Source organism: Pseudonaja textilis, chromosome 2, assembly GCF_049901715.1.
Source record: "Pseudonaja textilis isolate UNSWEBS1 chromosome 2, rPseTex1.2, whole genome shotgun sequence".
In the NCBI taxonomy this organism is placed as follows: Eukaryota; Metazoa; Chordata; class Lepidosauria; order Squamata; family Elapidae; genus Pseudonaja; species Pseudonaja textilis.
In genome coordinates, this window is record NC_141991.1 from 245,897,129 (window position 1) to 245,917,736 (window position 20,608).

Here is a 20,608-nt window from a genome sequence, read left to right on the forward strand (position 1 = left end):
AGCAACAGACATTCTGGGCTCAACCATGGCTGTAAGCCATGGACTACTGGTACAAAAAAGATTTTAAAAGGAAAAAAAGAAACAGAGGTGAGAGGTTCAAGGGCTCAGAGACTGGGGAAGAAGGGAGGAAGGGGGAGGAAGAGAAAAAGAGAAAAGGAAACCAGGAATGGAGGGTCCAGGATAAGGGACAGCTGGCATCTTGAACAGGGTACAACGTTTTCCTGCAGGTTCCAGTTTTTGCTACTCAAAAATGAGAAATAATTTCATTAAGGAGAAGGAAAACCCGAGGCCTAGTCCTAATTTGGATGTGAACAGATTGTTAGATGACTATTGATCAGTCCCTCTCTCTCAGCCCTAGGAAGACGGAAAAGGCAAACCATGAAAATATCCCAAATAATATTGCGTGGATTTATGGCAACCAATGGACAGGAATCAATGCAAGTCAAGGATTGGAAGAGTAGAACAGGGCAGAGCAGAATACAACAGTCCAGAACAGAAGCAGAGCAGAACAAAACAAAACAAAACAGACTTGGCTTTATTTATTTATTTATTTATTTAGGCAGGGGTGTGAAACTCACGGCCCATGGGCCAGATGCGTCGTGTGCTGGCCACGCCCACACCCAGTTTGATGACGGAGTGGGGGGAAAGTTGCAATAAGTCACGTGATGATTCCATGACGATGCGAGATTGACACCCCTACTCTAATGGGTCAATGTCAGTGAAACCAATGCCCAATTGAGTCACCCAGCCTAGCTTGGATTTTAGGTACAAAGACATTTATTTATTTTTTTCACCAAAAGAATCTCGGGAAATCCGTTGATCAAACATTTGCTCTATCCTACCTTTGCGTGGAGAAACTCCAATTTCTCCCCATTTTCCCCTTCTCTCACATCCAGAATGACCAAAACCCTGGCTGTACAGGCTGTGCTATTCTGTTGCACTATATACAGGTAAGTCCTCGACTTACAATAGTTCAATTTAGTGACCGTTCAAAGTGACAACAGCACTGAAAAATGTGACTGGGTGGCCCTTTTCCCAGTGATGAGTTTTGCAGCATCCCCATGATCTTGTGATCAGGATTCAGATGCTTGGCAACCGATTCACATTTATGACCATTGCTGTGTCCCTTTGGCAACCTTCTGACAAGCGAAGTCAGTGGGGAAGCCAGGTTCACTTAACAACCATGTAACAACCAACTTAACAACTGCAGTGGTTCCTTTAACAACGGCGGCAAGAAAGGCCATACAATGAGGCAAAACTCATTTAACAATTGTCTCGCTGAACTACAGAAACCTCAGGCTCAGTTGTGGTTGTAAGTCAAGGGCCACCTATGGTCCTTTTGGACATCAAGACAGAAGTCCATGGAGATTCTCGGTCAGCCACGTGATGGCTGTCCCAAAAGTGCTTTTTCAAAGAGGCAACTGGACTTTCTGATTTTTCTCTGAAGCCGTTTCGCTTCTCCTCCAAGAAGCTGAGGAAGCTTCTTAAATGAGAAGTGAAACCTCTTCAAAGAAAAACCAGAAAGTCCAAGTCCAGTTGCCTCTTGGAAAAAGCATCCATGGGGACATCAAGGCAGAAGGTAAATAATGCTATGATCTTCTGATATGAATGCCCCAGCGGAAGAAATCTTAACATACAGAGTACTTCAGCAACAAAGGTCTGATAACTCGGCAGGATAAATATGTCAGAGCAGGAATTTACTTAAACGTTACTGGAGAAACAACACATTTTTGAAAGAGATGAGAAGAAGAAAAAATATCACAAAGGATCCAGTTCCCACTGCAATTAATTAGCACAGTATGGCACCCTATCTTTGTTTAATCCTTGCCGCAAACGTCTCTTGTTTCTTTTGAATCTGCAAAAGGTAAGAAGAACATTTGCTAGGCAATAAGTATCTTTCATGAGCCAAATGACAGATGGACGGAATGGTACAAGGAGGCCCTGTTTTGTTTTAACAGCATGAGGTGTGATAAATTACAATACCAAACATTTACTAAAATGTCTGCCTTGTTTAAACTGGCACATTTATTTTAACAGTAGGAGGTGGAAGACATTCATATCTTTCTCAGGTTTGCACCCGGTTGCAAGATGTATGTTTTCAAGCTCCCTTTTATCTGTTGTAATTATGCTGTATTATTTAACTCGAGGCTCCGTAGAGTGAACACTTATTATTTGAAGGAGACAGTTTCGTTCCTGAGGTGTAACTGCTAAGGGACAAGGCCTTGCGATGGAAGCGTTGATGTGCCAGCAAAACTCGTTCACCTGTTGAATAGTGAGTTTATGCCAATACATATGAAAGCATCTTACTTGTAAAGGCATTAAGGTATGGACAAGGGAATATGAGGGAGGAGAAGATTTCCATCAGTGATCAGGAACTAGATAATAAAACATAATAACAGAATATTTAGACTTAGGATATAATGAATATATATTTTCTTTTTTTTTCTTTGATATTATTTTTATAAAACTTTATTAAGATAGATTTTGTATGATCTTATGATTTGTTGTGAAATAAATTAAGTAAATTATAGTTATCTCGTTAAAGTATGAGTTAACAAAATTATAGTTAAATGATTTCTCAGTAATGATACTAGGTTATACAATTGTTGATCGATAATATGAGTTATTATGTAATATAACTATAATGGCGTTTAGGAAACGGATGCACAAAAAAAGTGGTAAACCAACCAATACACTGTTTGTAAATCTATGAAGGAGGAGGATGTTTTTATGTTTTATGTTGTATGTTTTATGTGGTTTTGTTTGTTGCTAAAATCAATAAAACTTAAAAAAAAAAAAAAGGAACTGGGTATGTCTAGTTCAGTGGTTCCCAACCTTTTTTTCGCCCCGCACCCCTAAAGAAATTTCACTCGAACCTCGCACCCCCTGAAATTTAGACTTTAGGAACAACTGAACGCATTAAATATATGGTAGGATTGAATCTTTTCAGCTATGTATGTGACGGCCACTAAATAACGATACTTAACTCTAAAATGAAAACAAAGTTAATCCATTGCAAAAGAAAATAAAAATGCCAACATATAGCCAATATCCTATTATTTACCTGGACTTTTCTCGCACCCCCTGGAATATCGTCTCATACTCCCAGGGGGTGCGAGCACCCCAGGTTGGGAACCCCTGGTCTAGTTTAATGAAAAGAAGGACTAGTGGAGACCTGATAGCAGTGTTCCAATATCTGAGGGGCTGCCACAAAGAAGAGGGGGTCAAGCTATTCTCCAAAGCACCTGAAGGCAGGACAAGAAGCAACGGATGGAAACTAATCAAAGAGAGAAGCAACTTAGAACTAAGGAGAAATTTCCTGACAGTCAGAACAATTAATCAGTGGAACAACCTGCCTCCAGAAGGTGTGCATCCTTCCAACACTGAAGGTTTTTAAGAAGAGACCGGACAGCAATTTATCTGAAATGTTATAAGGCCATGATGGCGAACCTATGCCATGCATGCCAGAGGTGGCATGCAGAGCCCTCTCTCTGGGCACACGAGCCATCGCCCCAAATCCACTCTGCTGCACATGCGTGTACGTGCTTCCCGCCGGCCAGCTGGTCTTCAGGTCTCTGCTGTGCATGCTTGGGGGGTGGGGTGCATGAAAAGGGTGCATGCGTGCATTGCATTTTGGGGATGTGCACAGGTGTGCATGCTTTGGGCACTTGGTGCTGAAAAGGTTAGCCATCACTGTTATAAGGCTTTCTGCTTGAGCAGGAGGATGGACTAGAACAGTGGTCGCCAACCAGTGGGCCAGGGACCACCGGTAGTCCACAAGAAAATTTTGCTGGTCTGCAGAGAAATGTCACCCCCAAAGCAATTAATCCAGGCTGCGTGGGAACACAAGGCTGCGCCACCCACATGGCCTGTGGGAACATAAGGCTTGTGTCGCTTGCATTGCAAACAACACGAGGTAGTGAGGGGAGAGGGGAAAGGGAGGATGGGGGGAACTTGCCCCACGAGCCTCCCCTGGCCATCGGGCTACTTCTTTCCGCTTCTTCCTTCTTTTGCTTTTGGCTACATGCAAGGAAAGCAGCAAAAGTCATTCTTGCTCTCCCAGAAACTCTGCCAGAAATGAGTCTTTGGGACCCTGCAAGGCATCCTGCTCCAAGAGGCTGTGCCAGCGCGACAAGTTGAGACTCATTTCTGGTGGAGTTTGGGGGAGAGAAAGAAAGACTTCTGCTGCTTCTGCTGCTTTCCTTGCATGAAGCCAAAAGTCTCTCTCTCTTTCTCCCTGAGAACGGAGCTGGAGATGGTATCCTACGAGATTCCAAATAAAGAATGATCGATTGGTAGGAAAACAGGATGGGGGATTTTCCTGCAGACTTTTGGGGGGATTTTTCCAGGGTCTTTGGTCCACAGGATTTAAAATTATGAGTTTGGTGGTCCCTGAGGTCCAAAAGGTTGGCGACCCCTGGAGTAGAAGACCCTCAAAGTCCCCCCCACCAACTCTGTTATTCATTGTCCTGTTATTGTTCTGCCATGGTGGCACATCGGTTAGAATGGAATATTGCAGGCTACTTCTGTTTACTGCCGACTGCCAACAGTTCGGCAGTTCAAATCTGATTGGCTTAGCTTTCCATCCTTCCGAGGTGGGTAAAATGCGGACCCAGGTTGTTGGGGGCCATAGGCTGACTCTGTAAACTGCTTAGAGAGGGGTGTAAAAGCACTGGGAAGCGGTATATAAGTCTAAGTGCGATTGCTATTATACAACACAGAAATGTCTGAATGTCTCCCTGGGAAAAACAAATCTCACAAAGCCCGAGATTACTCTGGGATGGTAAATCTGAAACCATCGTCTGTGCGAACGGCGATTGGGCCACGATAGCAAAACAAATGGAATGCCATACCTTGTGTGAGTAATGTTGATCCACGACACGGGCCAGTCCAAAGTCACCGATCTTCAACAGCAAGTCATTCGTATTGATGAAGATGTTGGCTGGTTTCAAGTCCCTATGTAAGACATTGGCTGAATGGATGTATTTCAGGCCCCTGAGCAACTGGTACATGAAAAGTCTGGCATGTTCCTCTGAAAGCGGTCCTTGTTCCAACAGACGAGCCAGGTCCGTCTCCATGTATTCCTGGATGATGTACACCACGTTGAATTTGAACAGGTCTCCCTGGAGGTCCGCCCCTTTGGGCCCTAAGACGTCATAGACCTTCACGATGTTGTCGTGATCCAGTCGGCGGATGATCTTGATCTCCCGGAAAGCATGCTTCAAGCTCTGCGCGTCATTGATGGCGATCTTTTTCACGGCAACTTTGCAGCAGCTCTTGCTGTCGACTGCAGACAGAACCAGCCCGTTCACGCCAAAGCCCAACGGCCTGAAGTTGATGAATCGGCAACCCAGGTCGTAACCGTAGACGCTTGCGATGTAATCACACTTCTCTGCCATGGTGCAGGGTCTACTCCTGCTTTGCCCTGCAATAAAAAGTCCAGGAGGAGCTGAAACCGTCTCCAATGACCCAGGTGGTATGAACTAAAACAAATCTTCATTCTTAACCGTTACAATTTGCCATGCTAGAGGCCCATCAGATCAAAGGAGAAGACATTCATTTCAAAGGTATCAATTTTTAGATTGCACCTCCAAGCTTCTTCCAAACTTTCTGATACCAATGATAGAGAAGATGAGAGAAGGCTGGCATTGCGGCCTGCTGGCTGCCAGCTCCTCCAGCAGCCAAATTAGAGGAGGTGTGGGAGTCAACATCAAAGGAACCTGAGAATTCCGAGGGGGAAGAGGGAATGGAGCTGGCAGAGAGAGAGGGGGAGAGGGAGCGGGAGAGAGATGGAACCTGGGCCATCTGTGAGCCCTCAGATGGAGAGTCAACAGTCCCCAGGTTTGGAGGTGGCTGATGAGGAAGAGGAGGAACAGCTGCGTCCAGTGCCTGACATGCGGATGCACAGAAGGCAGAGGAAAGGAGAGCAGTGGAAATCTATGGGCCGGTCCTTGGGAAGGAAGAGCCACTGCTACTAGTGAAGCCCCACCCTAGCTCTGGGGATAAAAGGCAACTAGCAGACAACTATTCATCTCCCTGCCGGACAGACTTGTTAGCCTGTGGTAAGAGATAAACTTTTTGCCGGACCTGCTGGCGCTCCTAATAAAGGAATCTTTGAGTTAACTTCAGAGGGTTTGTTGTGCTTGAGGAGCTGGGTAAGAACAGCTGGCTCCGCTAGTAAGGACATGTCCTGAGAGCAGCCCCTTCCACTGTAGCCAAGATTGCCTACCAACTAGAAGTCAATGGCCAGCAACCTCGAGGGTGCCCAAACCAGAGATGGCAAGATACCATCAACTAAGATATGCAAACTGCGAGCCTGCACCCTGGAGACGCAGCTGACCATGCAAAGTGGCATTCAATGGTCTGAAAAATGGACCCTGCACTTGCGGGAATACGCAATGAAGAAGAGCTCCAAGTGTTTTTTCCAAAATGAACTTGCTAACTTAAAAGCATCAATTTAGATGACGGATTGGGTGGAAAAAAATAGTTTTAAATGACTCTCCTCATCTTTCAATTCCTGGAAATGCAACCTCATGAACTTTAAATTCTAGAACTGTGATGGCGAGCCTATGGCACGCAGAGCCATTTGTATTGGCACACAAGCCACAGGCAAACTTACCTCACTGCGCATGCACATGCCTCACAGCTGATTTTTTGGGGTTGGTCTGAGGTCTTTTTTGGCCTCCCAGAGGCTTGGAAAAAGCCTCTGCAAGGTTTTTCAGGACAATAGGCCCATTTCATCACTTCCTGTAATACCAGAAGTGACGAAATGGGCCTATAATTCGGCCTGAAAAGCCTTGCAGAGGCTTTTTCCCAAGCCTCTGGGAGGCCAAAAGACCTCAAACCAACCAGAAAAAAATCAGCTGTGAGGCGCAGTTCAGGTAAGGGGTGGAATTGCACGCGCATGCACAGGGGGCATGGGGAGGGGGTGCGCATTGCATTCTGGGTGCTGGCACACAAGTACGTGCGTGCTGATGCACGCACAATTTTGGGCACAGGAGCCCCAAAAGGTTAGCCACCACTGTTCTAAAATATGTTTAATATCCCATTGGTTTTGACAGATATGGACCTCCTGCTACAGGCTTTAGAAAGCAACATTTATACCTGAAACTTCTATTTTTCATGGGCTCCGTCAGCAGTTTTCCTGAGAATGAAGGTTGATATTCATTCCTTAATACAAGATTAATTTCCAGTCCCATCCTCACAAGAAGATAAATTTTGTTCTCTGTCAATTGAACGTAAGACCGCAGATGTCTATCCTAGGCATTTCCCCGTTTTTCTGCTTCTTTTTCTTAGTGGTAGATTCCTCATTTACTTTTCATTATGTCTCTCTCCTTCTCGCTTGTGATCATCGTTCTTCCTGTAAGGAGAGGGGAAAAAAAGTCCATAAAATTAACTTATTAATATAATTATTTTTATTTAAATGCTGTCTTCTTGAAGTTCAACATGCCTAAGGAAAACACAAACGAGATAGGCAAATGCTTTTTAGAAATGCAAGTCTTATCTCTGTGATACAGATATGATGTTAACATCACGTTGTAACTCTTCCAACTCCTTTGAAAGTCCATGAAATATCAATTTATATTAAAATATGTCCCTCTCTGTTGATCACGCTGATGAATAAGTAAGCGAGGGGGATCGAGGAACCAGTTTGGTGAACTGGTCGTAACATTAAGCAGAATCAAGCAGCTTCCTTATGCAGGTCATTTCAGATATCATGAAAAAGAGGCAAGCTGTTAGGCAATTAATTATATTTTATTTTATTCTTGCAATTTTAGGAACAGATGCTTGGATTCTTGTTCTTTGTTTTGCCTCGAGTAGCAGAATAATTTGTTTCCCTTTCAGTAGCAATAACGAGAACGTGTCCATTGGCTCAACCAGCAAATAAGTTTACAAAATAAAAGTCCAAACATCTGAGCCATAATCCCATTAAAGACTTCAGCAAAGGTGAGAAGCCGCCTTTTCTGGTCTCGGGTTGAAAACTTGCCCAATCTCATACAAGACTATCAAAAACCCTATATGATTTCTGTCTTCTTATTAAGAATACAATCTCACATGGTTCAAAAAAATATAATTTTCCATTTCCTTCCCTTTCAATCAGGGGTATCAAACTTGATTTCATTGACGGCTACATCAGGGTTGTGTTTGACCTTGGAAGACCGGGGTGGGCATGGCCAGGGTGGATGTGGCCAGCATGACATCACTCGTCTCAGGGGTGCCAGTGATGGCCTGAGTGCTCTGCCAGTGAAAATGGGCTCCCGAGCCCCATTTTCAGCTGCAATAACCTCCTGCAACCCTTTCCAAGTGAAAACAGAGCTCGTGGGAGGCACGTAAGGCCCTACGGAGCTCCGTTTTCATTGGCAGAGGCACCACAGGCCGGTCCTCCACAGGCCAGATCTAAGCACCCCGCAGGCTGGATCAGTTTGACGCCCCGGCTCTAAATCGTTCAGCTAGCACCATACTGCAAATCCTAATATAGAACGATGTTGTGCCAAGCTATAAGAGCAGGTCGCGAGGAGCAAGTTCCACTTTCACGCCTTAAAAATATAAAGAGTAGTTGCAACCTATTCCCCGCCCCAAAATAATTTTGCTGCTTACCTACAAAGGCTCCTTACCTTAGTTAAATGACCTGGGGAGAAAAGAGGAAAAACCACAGACTGGTCCAGGGGTCTCCAACCTTGGCAACTTTAAGACATGTGGACTTCAACTCCCAGAATTCTTCAGCCAAAAAAGTTGGGAGACCCCTGGACTAGTGAATGGTAGGATTAGAGGCAGCTTAGACTGCAGCAGGAATGTGCTCAGGGCAATACTTTTCGACTGCAAGATTCTGTTAAATATCTTAAATATAATGTTAGAGCTAGTAGCAACAGCAATAGCACTTAGACCTATATACTGCTTCACAGGGCTTTACAGCCCTCTCCAAGCAGTTTACAGAGTCAGTCTATTTGCCCCCAACAATCTGGGTCCTCATTTTACCCACCTCGGAAGGAGGGAAGGCTGAGTCAACCTTGGACGTGTCAGGATCGAACTCCAGGCTGTGGGCTGAGTTTGCCTGCAATACTACATTACAATCACTGCACCACCCTGGCTCTCCTTGGTGTGCTTTTTGTCTGGACTACAGGATAGTCCTAGACTTGCAACAGTTCATTTAGTGACGGTTCAAAGTTACAACAGCACGGGAAAATAAATGGCTTATGATTGTTTTTCACCATTACGGCCTTTGCCGCATCCCTACGATCATGAGATCAAAATTCCGGTGCTTGGCAACTGATTCCTACTTACGATCGTTGTTCATGTGATCACCTTTTGTGATCTTCTGATGAGCAAAGTCAATGGGGAAACCAGATTCACTTAATGACCAGGTTACCGGCTTATCAACTGAGCGATTCACTTAGCAACTGAGACAAAGCAGGTTGTAAAATGGGACAAAACTCACTTAAACATTTAACAACAGAAATCCCAGGCTCAAATGTGGTCGTAAGTCAAGGACTGCCTGTACTTCAGAAAGCTGACACCTTTTCAGCCCATTTTAGATTACAGGCATGGAAACGAGCCCTTTACATAATGAAAAGTGTACAAAAGAAACTCGGTTGACTGTCACAAGAAGAAAAAATGTCTCCTCTATTTATTTATTTTTAGATCTCTATTGCCCTTCCTATCTTTCTCTAATGCTGCTGTTTCTCGTGGCCACAGCAGTTGTTCTCCATCAGAAGGTCTTCTGCCCCACAAGACCACTGATTTAATACTGGGCTAGAATCCCACTCCCCATTTAATACTACTCTCCACTTAATTTAATGAAGGAGAGCTTACGTTAGCATTCCTTTCAAAGCAGGAGAGGTTCTCGGTTAAATTCTCCAAGTACTGTACATCATGTTCTTGTATTCATGCAGGGATAAGTTGGCCAAGGGTGTACAGAATGTGTGTGTGTGTGAACATCCTGTTTTTCATTGTACCCTCACACCTCTGAGGACAACAAGCTTGTTTATTTGTTAAAACTGAATTCAGGAGGTACAGGGCTTGGTACTACGGATTCGTCCTATAATTGAAAGGAATGTCTAGAAAACAAGAAAAATACATAGAATCTACTACTGTGCTGCCCCACTTCCCACTCCACAGACACACACACACATAGAACAAGAATCTACAGGTGTTTATTCAACCCCCCCACAAAAAACAGGTCCTCAGAAAGCCCGTGTTACACATATCCAGATCCCGAGTTCGGCACGGCAAGAGTCACTGAATAACTGAGTCCAACGGGCACACACAAAGTCCAGGAAAGCAGTCCAGGAGTCCAAAGGGTCAGGATACATGGCACAGACACACAAAGGCACAGAAGTGGGCATGTTGCTCCAGCAACATTCAAATCCCCAGAGTGGGATCAAGTAGGCAACCCAATGCACCCAATTCATGAGAAGTGAGGTTGCCTCCTCATGGGTAGTCTTGCTGACCAACATTGTGCCTGTCTCCTCTCTGCTCTGTGTGTCCTTGGATCAACTCCTCCTCCTCCTTGCTAACGGTCCTGGTCATGGCCTGGAGCTTCCTGACCAACTTGCTACACCTCAACTGGCTCGGTCTCAACCTGTTGCTGCTCCATTGACCCAGTTGACAGGGTAACGTTCTCCGAGCCCTGATCCTGACCAACACTCAGATCCATGCTTTCCTCTGCAGCGGGGATGTCAAACTCAAGGCCCAGGGGCTGGATCTGGCCCACGAGGTGCTTAGATCTGGCCCCTGAGCCTGCCCTAGAAACAGTGAAGGACCAGCCCACGGTGCCTCTGCCAGTGAAAATGGAGCCCGGCAGGGCCACACAGCCCTCCTGGGCTCCGTTTTTGTTGGGCAGAGACCCTGAGGGTCGGTCCTTTGCTAGCAAAACAAACTCAAAACAAAACAAAAGGAGAAATGGTTCCCCTTTTGCCTTTGAGCATGCAAGAAGGGACATTAAAGGAGAAAGGGAAAGAGGAAAGAAAAAGATGGGAAGATGGGAAGGAAGGAAGGAGAATGAAGAGGGGAGGAAAAAGAAAAGGAAGGAAGGAAGGAGGGAGGGAGGGAGGGAGGGCAGGAAGGAGATTATGAGAGGGAGGGAGGGTCTGAGGGAAGTCCTGCCTTAGCACTTGGCCGCCACAGGTGCTCCCCCTCAACAAGATTGCTGTTGAGCTGGCCACGCCCAACCCTGGGGGCCCCGAGGTCAGACACAGCCCTGATGCAGCCCTCAATGAAACTGAGTTTGACACCCCTGCTCTGCAAACTCAAATTCACCCTCCTCCTCTGAACTCACATCTGGAGGTGGATTCGTGTCAACTAAGCAATAGTTTGAAAATGCAGTACTTCTGGCTACAGGTTCCTAGGATGTATATCACCTTGGATATCTTTTTTTAAAAAAGCAGTTGAATACACTTAAGAAGAAGTATTAGGGGCTACAAGCACTAGCAGAAGAACATCTATCAATCCAGTAGCTAGAGAACATTAGAGCAGGGGTCTCCAACCTTGGCAACTTTAAGACTTGTGGACTTCAACTCCCAGAGTTCCTCAGTTAGCTTTGCTGGCTGGAGGATTCTGGGAGTTAAAGTCCACAAGTCTTAAAGTTGCCAAGATTGGAGACCCCTGAATTAGAGGGATGGTCCCTGCTTCCATTTTAATCTGCTTGGAGGCTTCTAAAAGGAGGCTTTTAAGAAGAATCTGCAACCATGACAAACAAAGTAGATTTCGTTTGCTTCTGTGCAGGCGCCTCTGATGTCCTCCTCTCTGGCTCCCAAGAGGAAGGATCCAAGCTTTGAAATTATGAGGGTTGGGAGAAAAGACGAGAAATGAATTCTCCCTGGCTCAGATTATAAAAGGAAGCTCATAACTATCTCAGCAGATTCTGTTCGTGATCAACAGCTAGCTAATAAAAAATGCACTTTACAATTATCCTAGCCCAATCTAGTTTCATAACAGCTTTCAGGAAGAAGGGGGAGCTGATAGACAGCTTGGAAGATGCTGCACTGAAGCTGCCAACAACTGCATACCCTAAATCAGAGGTCTGCAACCTGTGGCTCTGGAGCCACATGCGGCTCTTTCGGCCCTCTGCTGTGGCTTCCTGTCGGCTGATTCTACCACTGGCTGGCCCCGCCCCGCCCCTCCTTGCCTGGCCTGAGAAGGTAAGGGTGATGGTGGGGGATGGAGACTTGCTCCATATTCCAGAGCAGGAGGTGACTGGGTGGGAGGGAATGACATCGAGTTGGCCATGCCCACCCAGTCACACCGGTTGTTAAATTATTGGTTCCCGGGGTTTTCTTTTCTGTGGGAAACGCATCCAAATGGCACTTTGAGTGTTTAAGGTTGCAGATCCCTGCCCTAAATAATGGAAGATGAATCGAATGGTTTTGCTCCTGAGGTGCTTTTCAAAAGCAGTGCCACCAAGTTTGTTCCAGTGGGTATGTTCTCTACAGCCGTAATGGCGAACCTATCCATGCGTGTCACAGGCAGCACGCAGTACCATTTATGCGGGTGTTCTATCACCAGAACAAAGTAGACACGAGACCGAGCTCTTTTTTTAACTGTCAGTAACTTCAACTAAACTCGAGCTGCAGCAGCCTCTTTTATAGCGGCTGCTCACGGCTCGCAACCAATGGCATCATTTTAAACCTCCCGCCGTTTAGGCGGCCAATCATAATCCGTTGTTAACCACCAATCGCTAGGCGGTAGTGATTGTCCAATCGGAACGTAGTATTACGAGTATGCAAATGTCTATATACAACAGCGGGCACGCGAGCCCCAGCCAAACTTACCTGCACTGCGCATGCACGCGCCTCCCAGCTGATTTTTCGGCCTGTTTTCACCCTCCTGGAGGTTTGAGGGAAGCCTCTGCAGCCACAGGAGGCCAAAAAACGGGCTTTCCGGAAATACAGGAAGTGCCAAAACAGGCCTGTTTTCAGGTTCCCGAGGCTTCCCTGGGCTCCAAAGGCCTTCCGGAAGCTGAAAACGGGCACTTCCGGTATTTCTGGAAGGCCCATTTATTGGCCTCACAAGGCTGCAGCGGCTTCCTTCGAACCTCCAGGAGGGCAAAAACGGTCTCAAACGGGCCAAAAAATCAGCTGGGAAGTGTGCGCATGTGCAGTGCAGGTAAAGGGGTGGAAGTGTTGCACATGCATGCGCATAGGGGGTCAGGGTGCATTGCATTGTGGGTGCCGGCAAGTGTGCGCTTTCAGTACACCACAACAAAAAGATTCAAGGGGTAACTGAGAATCAGCCTCTAATAATGACCTCACATTTTTGCAATGCTGGCTGATTACAGGTTATATTTAGCAACAATCCCGGTGCCAAATGAACAGAGGCCAACAGAGAGATAACATATTTACACACACACACACACAATGTAGCAACAGCTAGCAGGATTGCAGTAATAGACATATGGGCACAATCTCCAGGGTTTAGATGGCATATCAGCCATCACACTAACACACACTACCATGTGTTCCATTATGTGAGAGAACTGGACAGGATCTCACTTCACCTTAAGTTTGTCAATAATGTACACTCAGAGGACAATCCTAAGAGATCAAAACTTCTATGGCTTTTTAAATGGTGGAAAAAGCATTTTAGCCAATTTAGCTTCTTGATAAAGTAAAGAAAGATGTGCTGAAAACTACCTCCAAAGTAGTTTATATGTGTTATTTAAATCAAAAACCACAAAGGTGTTTGGAGAAGGAGAAGGGAAAAAAATTAGTCAACTGTTGTGAGGCACACTATTTGTTTGTGTGCTTGTTCGTTTGCAGTATATTTCAGATTTCTTAAGAAGCCTGAAGGCATCTTAATTCCATCTTCCTATCTCCACTCTCTACACCTACTATAATACTTTTTTAAAACCACAGGTCATAATTTTGACTTGCATATCAAGAATTGACATCAATTAAAGAGAAATATCTCTCTCTTTCCCTCTCTCTCCCTCTTTCCCTCTCTCATTTTTTTCCTCTCTCTCTCCCTCCCTCTCTCCCTTTCCCTGTTTCTCTTTCCCTCTCTTCCTCTCATTTTCTTTCTTTCTCATTTTCTTTCTTTTTCTGTCTCTCTGTCTCTGTCTCTGTCTCTGTCTCTGTCTCTCTCTCTCACACACACACACACACACATACACACACACACACACACACACACACACCCTTATGCACCCATCACAGGAAATATGACTTTCATGCATTGACCATTCTGCAAACCTCTACAACAGTGTTTCTCAACCATCGTCACTTGAAGATGGGTAGACTTCCAACTGACCAGCCAGTTTTCTTCAAGGGGCTACGGTTGAGGATCATTCATTGCCCTACGGGCAGAAGTCATGCACAGTATCTACATGGGCCCACAGAGATAGGGGGGTCTCTGAATGGATTGATTGACATGCTGAAATGAACTCAGATCTATAAGACTATAAAGCTGTAAGTGATGTAGAGCCAAAGTTACTTGGCTGCATAGTCACCGTGACAAATAAGTGGCAGAAGACATTCATCCAACCTCTTCCAGCAGTCTACAACCAAGTCCTGGCGTTGCTCATTGACTGACAGTAGAGGATGCTCCTAGAGAGCTAAATTTGACATAGATGAGCCTCCCTGGCCACTGGCCAGCAGTGTGAATAAATATGTTTAGAAGCGCACCCACACATGACAAAAAATGTAAATGCAAAGACCCCTTGCTTTCTATTAGGTAACAAAGCATGCCAAGAGTTTGCTTCTGCAGTTGTAACTAGGAATCTCCATCTAAGATTTTCTACGAAACTCGGCAGTTATTTTCAAGCAATCCGTTCATTTCAGACAGGAGCAGTGGGTCTCAATAATGGTTCTGAGATAGAGACTTCAAAATCGGGTGGATTTCGAAGAATTTAGAAGTCCACCTCACAGCAAAGTATTCTACAAGCTCTCTGAGAAGAAGGGTTTGTCTCCAATAATGGTACCAGGATCTTCCGGTTGCCACCCATCAACATTTCAATCAATCAGAATAGAGCTGGAAGGGACTTTGGAGGTCTTCTAGTCTGACCTTCTGCTCAAGCAGGGGTTATAACAGGGGTGGGCTGCTAACGTTATGGCCGCTTCAGAGAACTGCCAAATCCGCCCCCTGGCTAGCCCTGCCCATCCCACCCTGCCCCTCCCACCTCACCCCGCCCCTCCTAGGAGCCTCCACAGGGCCCATTTTGGATGTGAAGTAAGTGCAGAGCCCACACAGAGGTTCAGGGAGGGTGAAAAACGGGCCTCCGGGAGGCCATTTTTGCCCTCCCAGAGGCTCGAAAAAAGCCTTCGGAGTCTGGGGAGGGTGAAAATGCCCCCCCCCCTGCCATGGTGCAGGAGGCCAACAAAGCCACGCCCACCGTGGCCACACTCACCCAGCACCCGGGCAGAGAACCGGTTGTTGAAATTTTTGAAACCCACCCAAGAAGAGATTGAACTGCCATTTTGTCAGAAATGGTGTAGGGTCTCCTGCTTGGGCCAAGGGTTGGACTAGATGACCTACAAGGTCCCTTTCCAACTCTGATCATCTGTTAACATTCCAGACAAGTAGCTGTCCAGTCTCTTCTTTAAAATCTCCCACAATGAAGCATCCACAACTTCTGGAGGCCAGCTGTTCCACTGGCTAATTGTCCTCACTGTTAGGAAGTTTCTTCTTAATTCCAGGTTGCTTCTCTCCTTGATTAGTTTCCATCCATTGTTTCTTCTTGTCTTGTCTTCTGGGGCTTTGGAAAATAAGTTGATCCCCATCTTCTTTGTGGTAGTCCCTCAAATACTGGAATACTGCTATCATGTCTCCGCCATACCCGGTTCCTTCAACCGTTCTTCATATGTTTTAGTCTCCAGAGTTTTAATCATATTTAATCAGCGCCATCACTTGAGACCTCCAAGAAGAGATTGGACTGCCATTTGTCAGAAATGTTGTAGGGTCTTCCGCTTGGGCGAGGGGAGGGGGTTGGACTAGATGACCTATAAAGTCCCTTCCAACTCTGATTATCTGTTATCTGTTATTATCTTAGTTGCTCTTCTCTGCACTTTTTTCCAAAGTCTCAACATCTTTTTTGTTAATGTGGTAACATTCGTTCACATGATACTTTAAGCTAAGATTTATTTAGTAATACTCAGAGGTGGTATTCAGCAGGTTCTGACCAGTTCTGGAGAACCGGTAGCGGAAATTTTGAGTAGTTTGGAGAACCGGCAAATACCACCTCTGACTGGTCCCATCTATTCTCTGCCTCCTGAGTCCCAGCTGATCGGCTGGGTCTTCTTTGGTTGCCCTGCACAGGAGAACAGAGCTGGAAAGCAGGTTAGTGGGGTGAGGAGAGAATGGGGATTTTGCAGTATCCTTCTCCTGCCATGCCCACCAAGCCATGCCACGCCACGCGCACCAAGCCACACCATGCCCACTAAGCCACGCCCACAGAACCGGTAGTAAAAATAATTGAATCCCACCACTGGTAATGCTATCCCTGGGTTTACAACATACATCAAGACATTTGCATCAAGCCAAACTAAATGCACCTTGGTTTTGTAAATTGTCAGGGCCCAAGAAAGTGACTACAATTGAAGCCAACAGCCAGGTTAATTACTCAGCCCTTGGCCCAGACATTCTTGTTTGAATTCTTACCCATTTTTATCTAAGAAAAAAAAAACCCTCCCAAATTCAGCTAGCACACTTTGATATTCAGAGATTCTACCGAGTTTATCCACGATCAAGGTTTGGCTTTTTGGAAATTAAACAGACCTTGGGGTCAGATCTATACCCAAGTCTTTGGATTACTATCATCAAGTCAGAATGAAATTACTGCCCTGGAGTACAACTCAGCAAAATGCAGTTTAGAATACATACTTTGTCCTTCCCCAAATGTTTTAAAGACAAGGAGAATAATGTCAGGAATAGATCTGAATCTTTCATCAGAAGCCCCGGCCCATTTCCTTATGTTAGTTCAGCCATTTATCTTTCACACTTCCCAGCTGCCTTACAATCAAGATTTTAAATGTTCAGATCCAGCTAACAAAGTGTTGGAAGTTAAAAACCACCCTTCTCCTAGAAAAATAAAATATTTTAGGATATATTAAAAAGGCAGAATATTTCCCCTATAAGAAAAGTAGAAACACAGAGAGGCAGAAACTCAGCCCCCTCCCTTTGTTAACGGGCCATTAAGGCGTAGGACAGTCTATTCTACATAACAAAGATCTATCTCCTTCCAGCAGAGCCATTTGATTGCCCTTCATTGCATCACCCAGCAAGTTTCAACCAAACTTAGCACATAGACAGCCTATGACCTCTGACAGCAACCAATCAGGACATTCTTCCTGTGCCCCAGGAAGTTCAAAGCCAGAGAGGGTATAAAACCCAGGGACTCTCAGCTTCTCTTCCCTTTTCTGTCCAGGAACCCATCCTGTTCATCAATAAACCATCTTTCCAAGCAGTCACCATGTTTCCAGTGTCTTCTTTCCCCACTTGGAACTGAACTCAGATGGACATTTCTTTCAACAATTGGACAATACAGTCAGTCCTCAATTTACGGCCACCATTCAGCCTCCCATTTCTGTTGCTAAGTGAGACGTTTGTTAGGTGGATCTCCCCCTTTTTATCACCTTTTCTTGCCATAATTGTTAAATGGAATCACCGCAGTTAAGTAACACAGCTAGTAAGGGAATCTGGCTTCCCCACTGACTTTGCTTGGCAAAAGGTCGCACCTTCACATGACCCCAGGACACTGCAACTGTCCTAAATATGAATCAGTCGCAAAAAGAGCTTTAATTTTGATCATGTCATCAGGGGGGACGCTGCAATGGTCGTAAGCAGGGGTGGGATTCTACTGATTCGGACCGGTTCTATAGATCTGGTTGTTAAGATTCTGCGCAGTTCGGAGAACCGGGGAATCGTGCCCCTGGCTGGCCCCGCCCCTCTCTGCCCTGCCCAGTCAGTCCTTATCGTGCAGGCATGACATCGCTGACTGCGTTCTCCCCTGCCCAGTCACTCCTTAAGGTATTTCTTTTTTCCCCCTCCCGATGATCAGCTGTTCCGATGATCAGCTGTTCCGATGATCAGCTATTCCGATGATCAGCTGTGCCGGAATCCCCCTGGCTGTCTTACTGCTTCTCCCAGGAGGCATCCCTGAGGCCCAGGAGGCAAGGGTCATAAGGATGAAAAACGATCATAAGTCACTTTTTTAGTGTTGTAATCTTGAACAGTCACTAAATGAACTATTTTAAGTAGAGGACAACCTGTACAACAGCATTTGTCAAGTCCTATCCTTGCTTATAAACTGGTCTGATAAATCGGTCCCACAGATTAAAATCTCATTTTAAGTCTTGTCCATGCAAGCATCTTCCAGATGTCCAGGAAGTCCTTATAAGTTATGACCATTCATTTGTTGACCATCAAAAGTTATGACAGCACCGAAAAAAGTGACTTATGATTGGTCCTCACCCTTATGACCCTCCCAGCATCCCCATGGTCATGTGATTAAAATTCAGGCACTTGGCAATCAGCAGTCACAAGGGTTGCAGCATCCTGGGGTCATGTGATCACCGTTTCTGACTTTCCTGGCCAGCTTCCAACAAGTCAATGGTGGGGGGAATTGGATTAGCTTAATGACCAAACGATTCACTTTGCAACTGCGGTGATTCATTTAACAACCATGGCTAAAAGAATCAGGCATGACTCTGTGACAAGTATACCCCAAAAGGACAGCACCAGAAACCTCACAGCACCAGAAACCACAGAAAACCGCGCCGAGAGATTCAAGCCAGCCCTTCTCCCTTTAAGAAAACCAAGAAGCACCAGCTGAAAGGAAAACTCAGAGCAGCAGTGCTAACTGGCCGTTACAAAAGTAACAGAAAAGTAACAGAAACACTTAAGTAGAACCATTAAGATAAGGGGAATCAGGCTAAAAATAAACTCTCCAAAGTAAACCAAAACTCCCCCTTCCTGCCCCCTAACAGGATTAACCCAGAAAAACAGGAAAAATGCAGGGCAGAAACACAACAAAACCCATCAAGCTGCAGGAGCTTCAAAGGGGACTTAAGCATAAAAGGCTCAGATTCACACTTCCAAGCTGCTTGCAAGCCAGGAACGCTCCAGCTTTGTCACTTTTTGCTTCTTGCCTTCCAGCATTGAAAGAATTCCACTTTCTGACAGCTGGCTTCTGCATTCATTTCTTCTCAGCGTCTGCGGTGTATCCCAGCTGTGAACAAACTGGGGAAATTTCTTCCAACAACTCACTTGACAACCACCTGGTTCCAATTATGGTCATAAGTCGAGGACTACCTGTATTGAAACTCCAGAAATCCCCAACATAGACTCCCAGATGGGAGAAGGCAGTTTTAATCGCTGCTTTTAGAAACCCGGGCAAGTTTTGCTTAATTAAGTGTGTCCTGGGTATTTCCCCACCCACCCACCGCTGTTTAAAAGGGTGTCTGAAGCCTTGATGTATTGCAAGCATAATTGAGCAGGATTTCCAGGGAATTCAAAGTTCAGCAATTCATCATCTGAAACTACACGCTTTCATTCTTGGCTGACAAAGCTGCCATTTCTGGCAGGGACGGCAAACATTACATCATGTAGATAAGCCATTTAAAGGACAGGTCGGATCTGCAAAACTGCTTAGCAGGGAGATTAAGGGAAAATCCAAATGTGGTGGCTAATGAGATCGTGATTGATCACTTTGCAAGGCTGGGTTCTAAGAATGGAGTAGCTTTCGCTAAGCCCAAATCCCCAAAGCTTCTACATGATAATCTGTGACCTAGGTGAATTAAACAACTGTCCCCTAACCGACATAGATTTTGCATGATCTTCTACATGTATAAAAGTGAAACATCACTCACTCATCATCACAAAATCTCCAGAACCATAAAGCCTACAAACTTGAAATTTGGCACATATGTTTCTCTTGGCTTCTGGTTGTTCACTAAAAAAGGATTTTTCGAAATGACCATCAGAGCATCATTAGTATTTCCTATATTAATATTAACACGCTCTGATGCTAAGGAGTTCTACTCCTCCTCCCCACCTGCAAAACACAAGCAGAGGAGTTTCAGTTTCACAGCAGCAAGCAGCTTTAGTACAGAATAGTTGACCTAAGCCATGCCCAGGCTCCTTACTGTCTCCTTGCTCACACAGCAAATACTGCTTCAGTTTCCAAACAGCCCTCAACTCTCTCACACACTGACAGGACACTAGCCAGATGAATACTGATGGATGCTGGTAGGCAGAGGCAGAATTTTCTTCTCCTTATTTTCCTCCCCAAAAACTAAGCCCGATCACATAATTTCATAGCGAAGCACGGTTATCCAGCTAGTTTACTAATAAAGCTGAAACGCAACAGAAACTAAAGCTGGTTGTTGCATCCATTGTCATCAGTTTGTATAGTTAGAATGGAATAGAATAGAATTCTTTATTGGCCAAGTGTTACTGGACCCACAAGGAATTTGTCTTCAGCGCATAGCCAGTGATGGCGAACCTTTTTGTTGTCGTGTGCCGAAAGCGTGTGCGTGCCAGCACCCACAATGCAATGCACCCCACTCCTCCTATGCATGCACACGCAACACCCTCCCTACCTGTACTGTGCATGCGCCCACCTCCCCGCTGATTTTCAGCCCGTTTGAGGCCTTTTTCAGCCTCCCAGAGGCCTGAG

General features: G+C 45.4%; 1 protein-coding gene across 2 annotated transcripts in view; it reads right to left on the reverse strand.

Moving 5' to 3' along the window:
* The window catches only part of MAPK4 (mitogen-activated protein kinase 4), a 97,685-nt gene that overhangs the window by 32,126 nt on the left and 44,951 nt on the right, over positions 1 to 20,608 (reverse strand). For both annotated transcript variants that reach the window (XM_026714125.2, XM_087927502.1), the window contains 2 exons: positions 7,105 to 7,360; positions 4,854 to 5,425 (listed from right to left, as the gene is read on the reverse strand). In XM_026714125.2, the coding sequence (XP_026569910.1) occupies positions 4,854 to 5,399 (546 nt within the window). In that variant the 5' untranslated portion in view covers positions 5,400 to 5,425; positions 7,105 to 7,360. The remainder of the gene's footprint in view (positions 1 to 4,853; positions 5,426 to 7,104; positions 7,361 to 20,608) is intronic.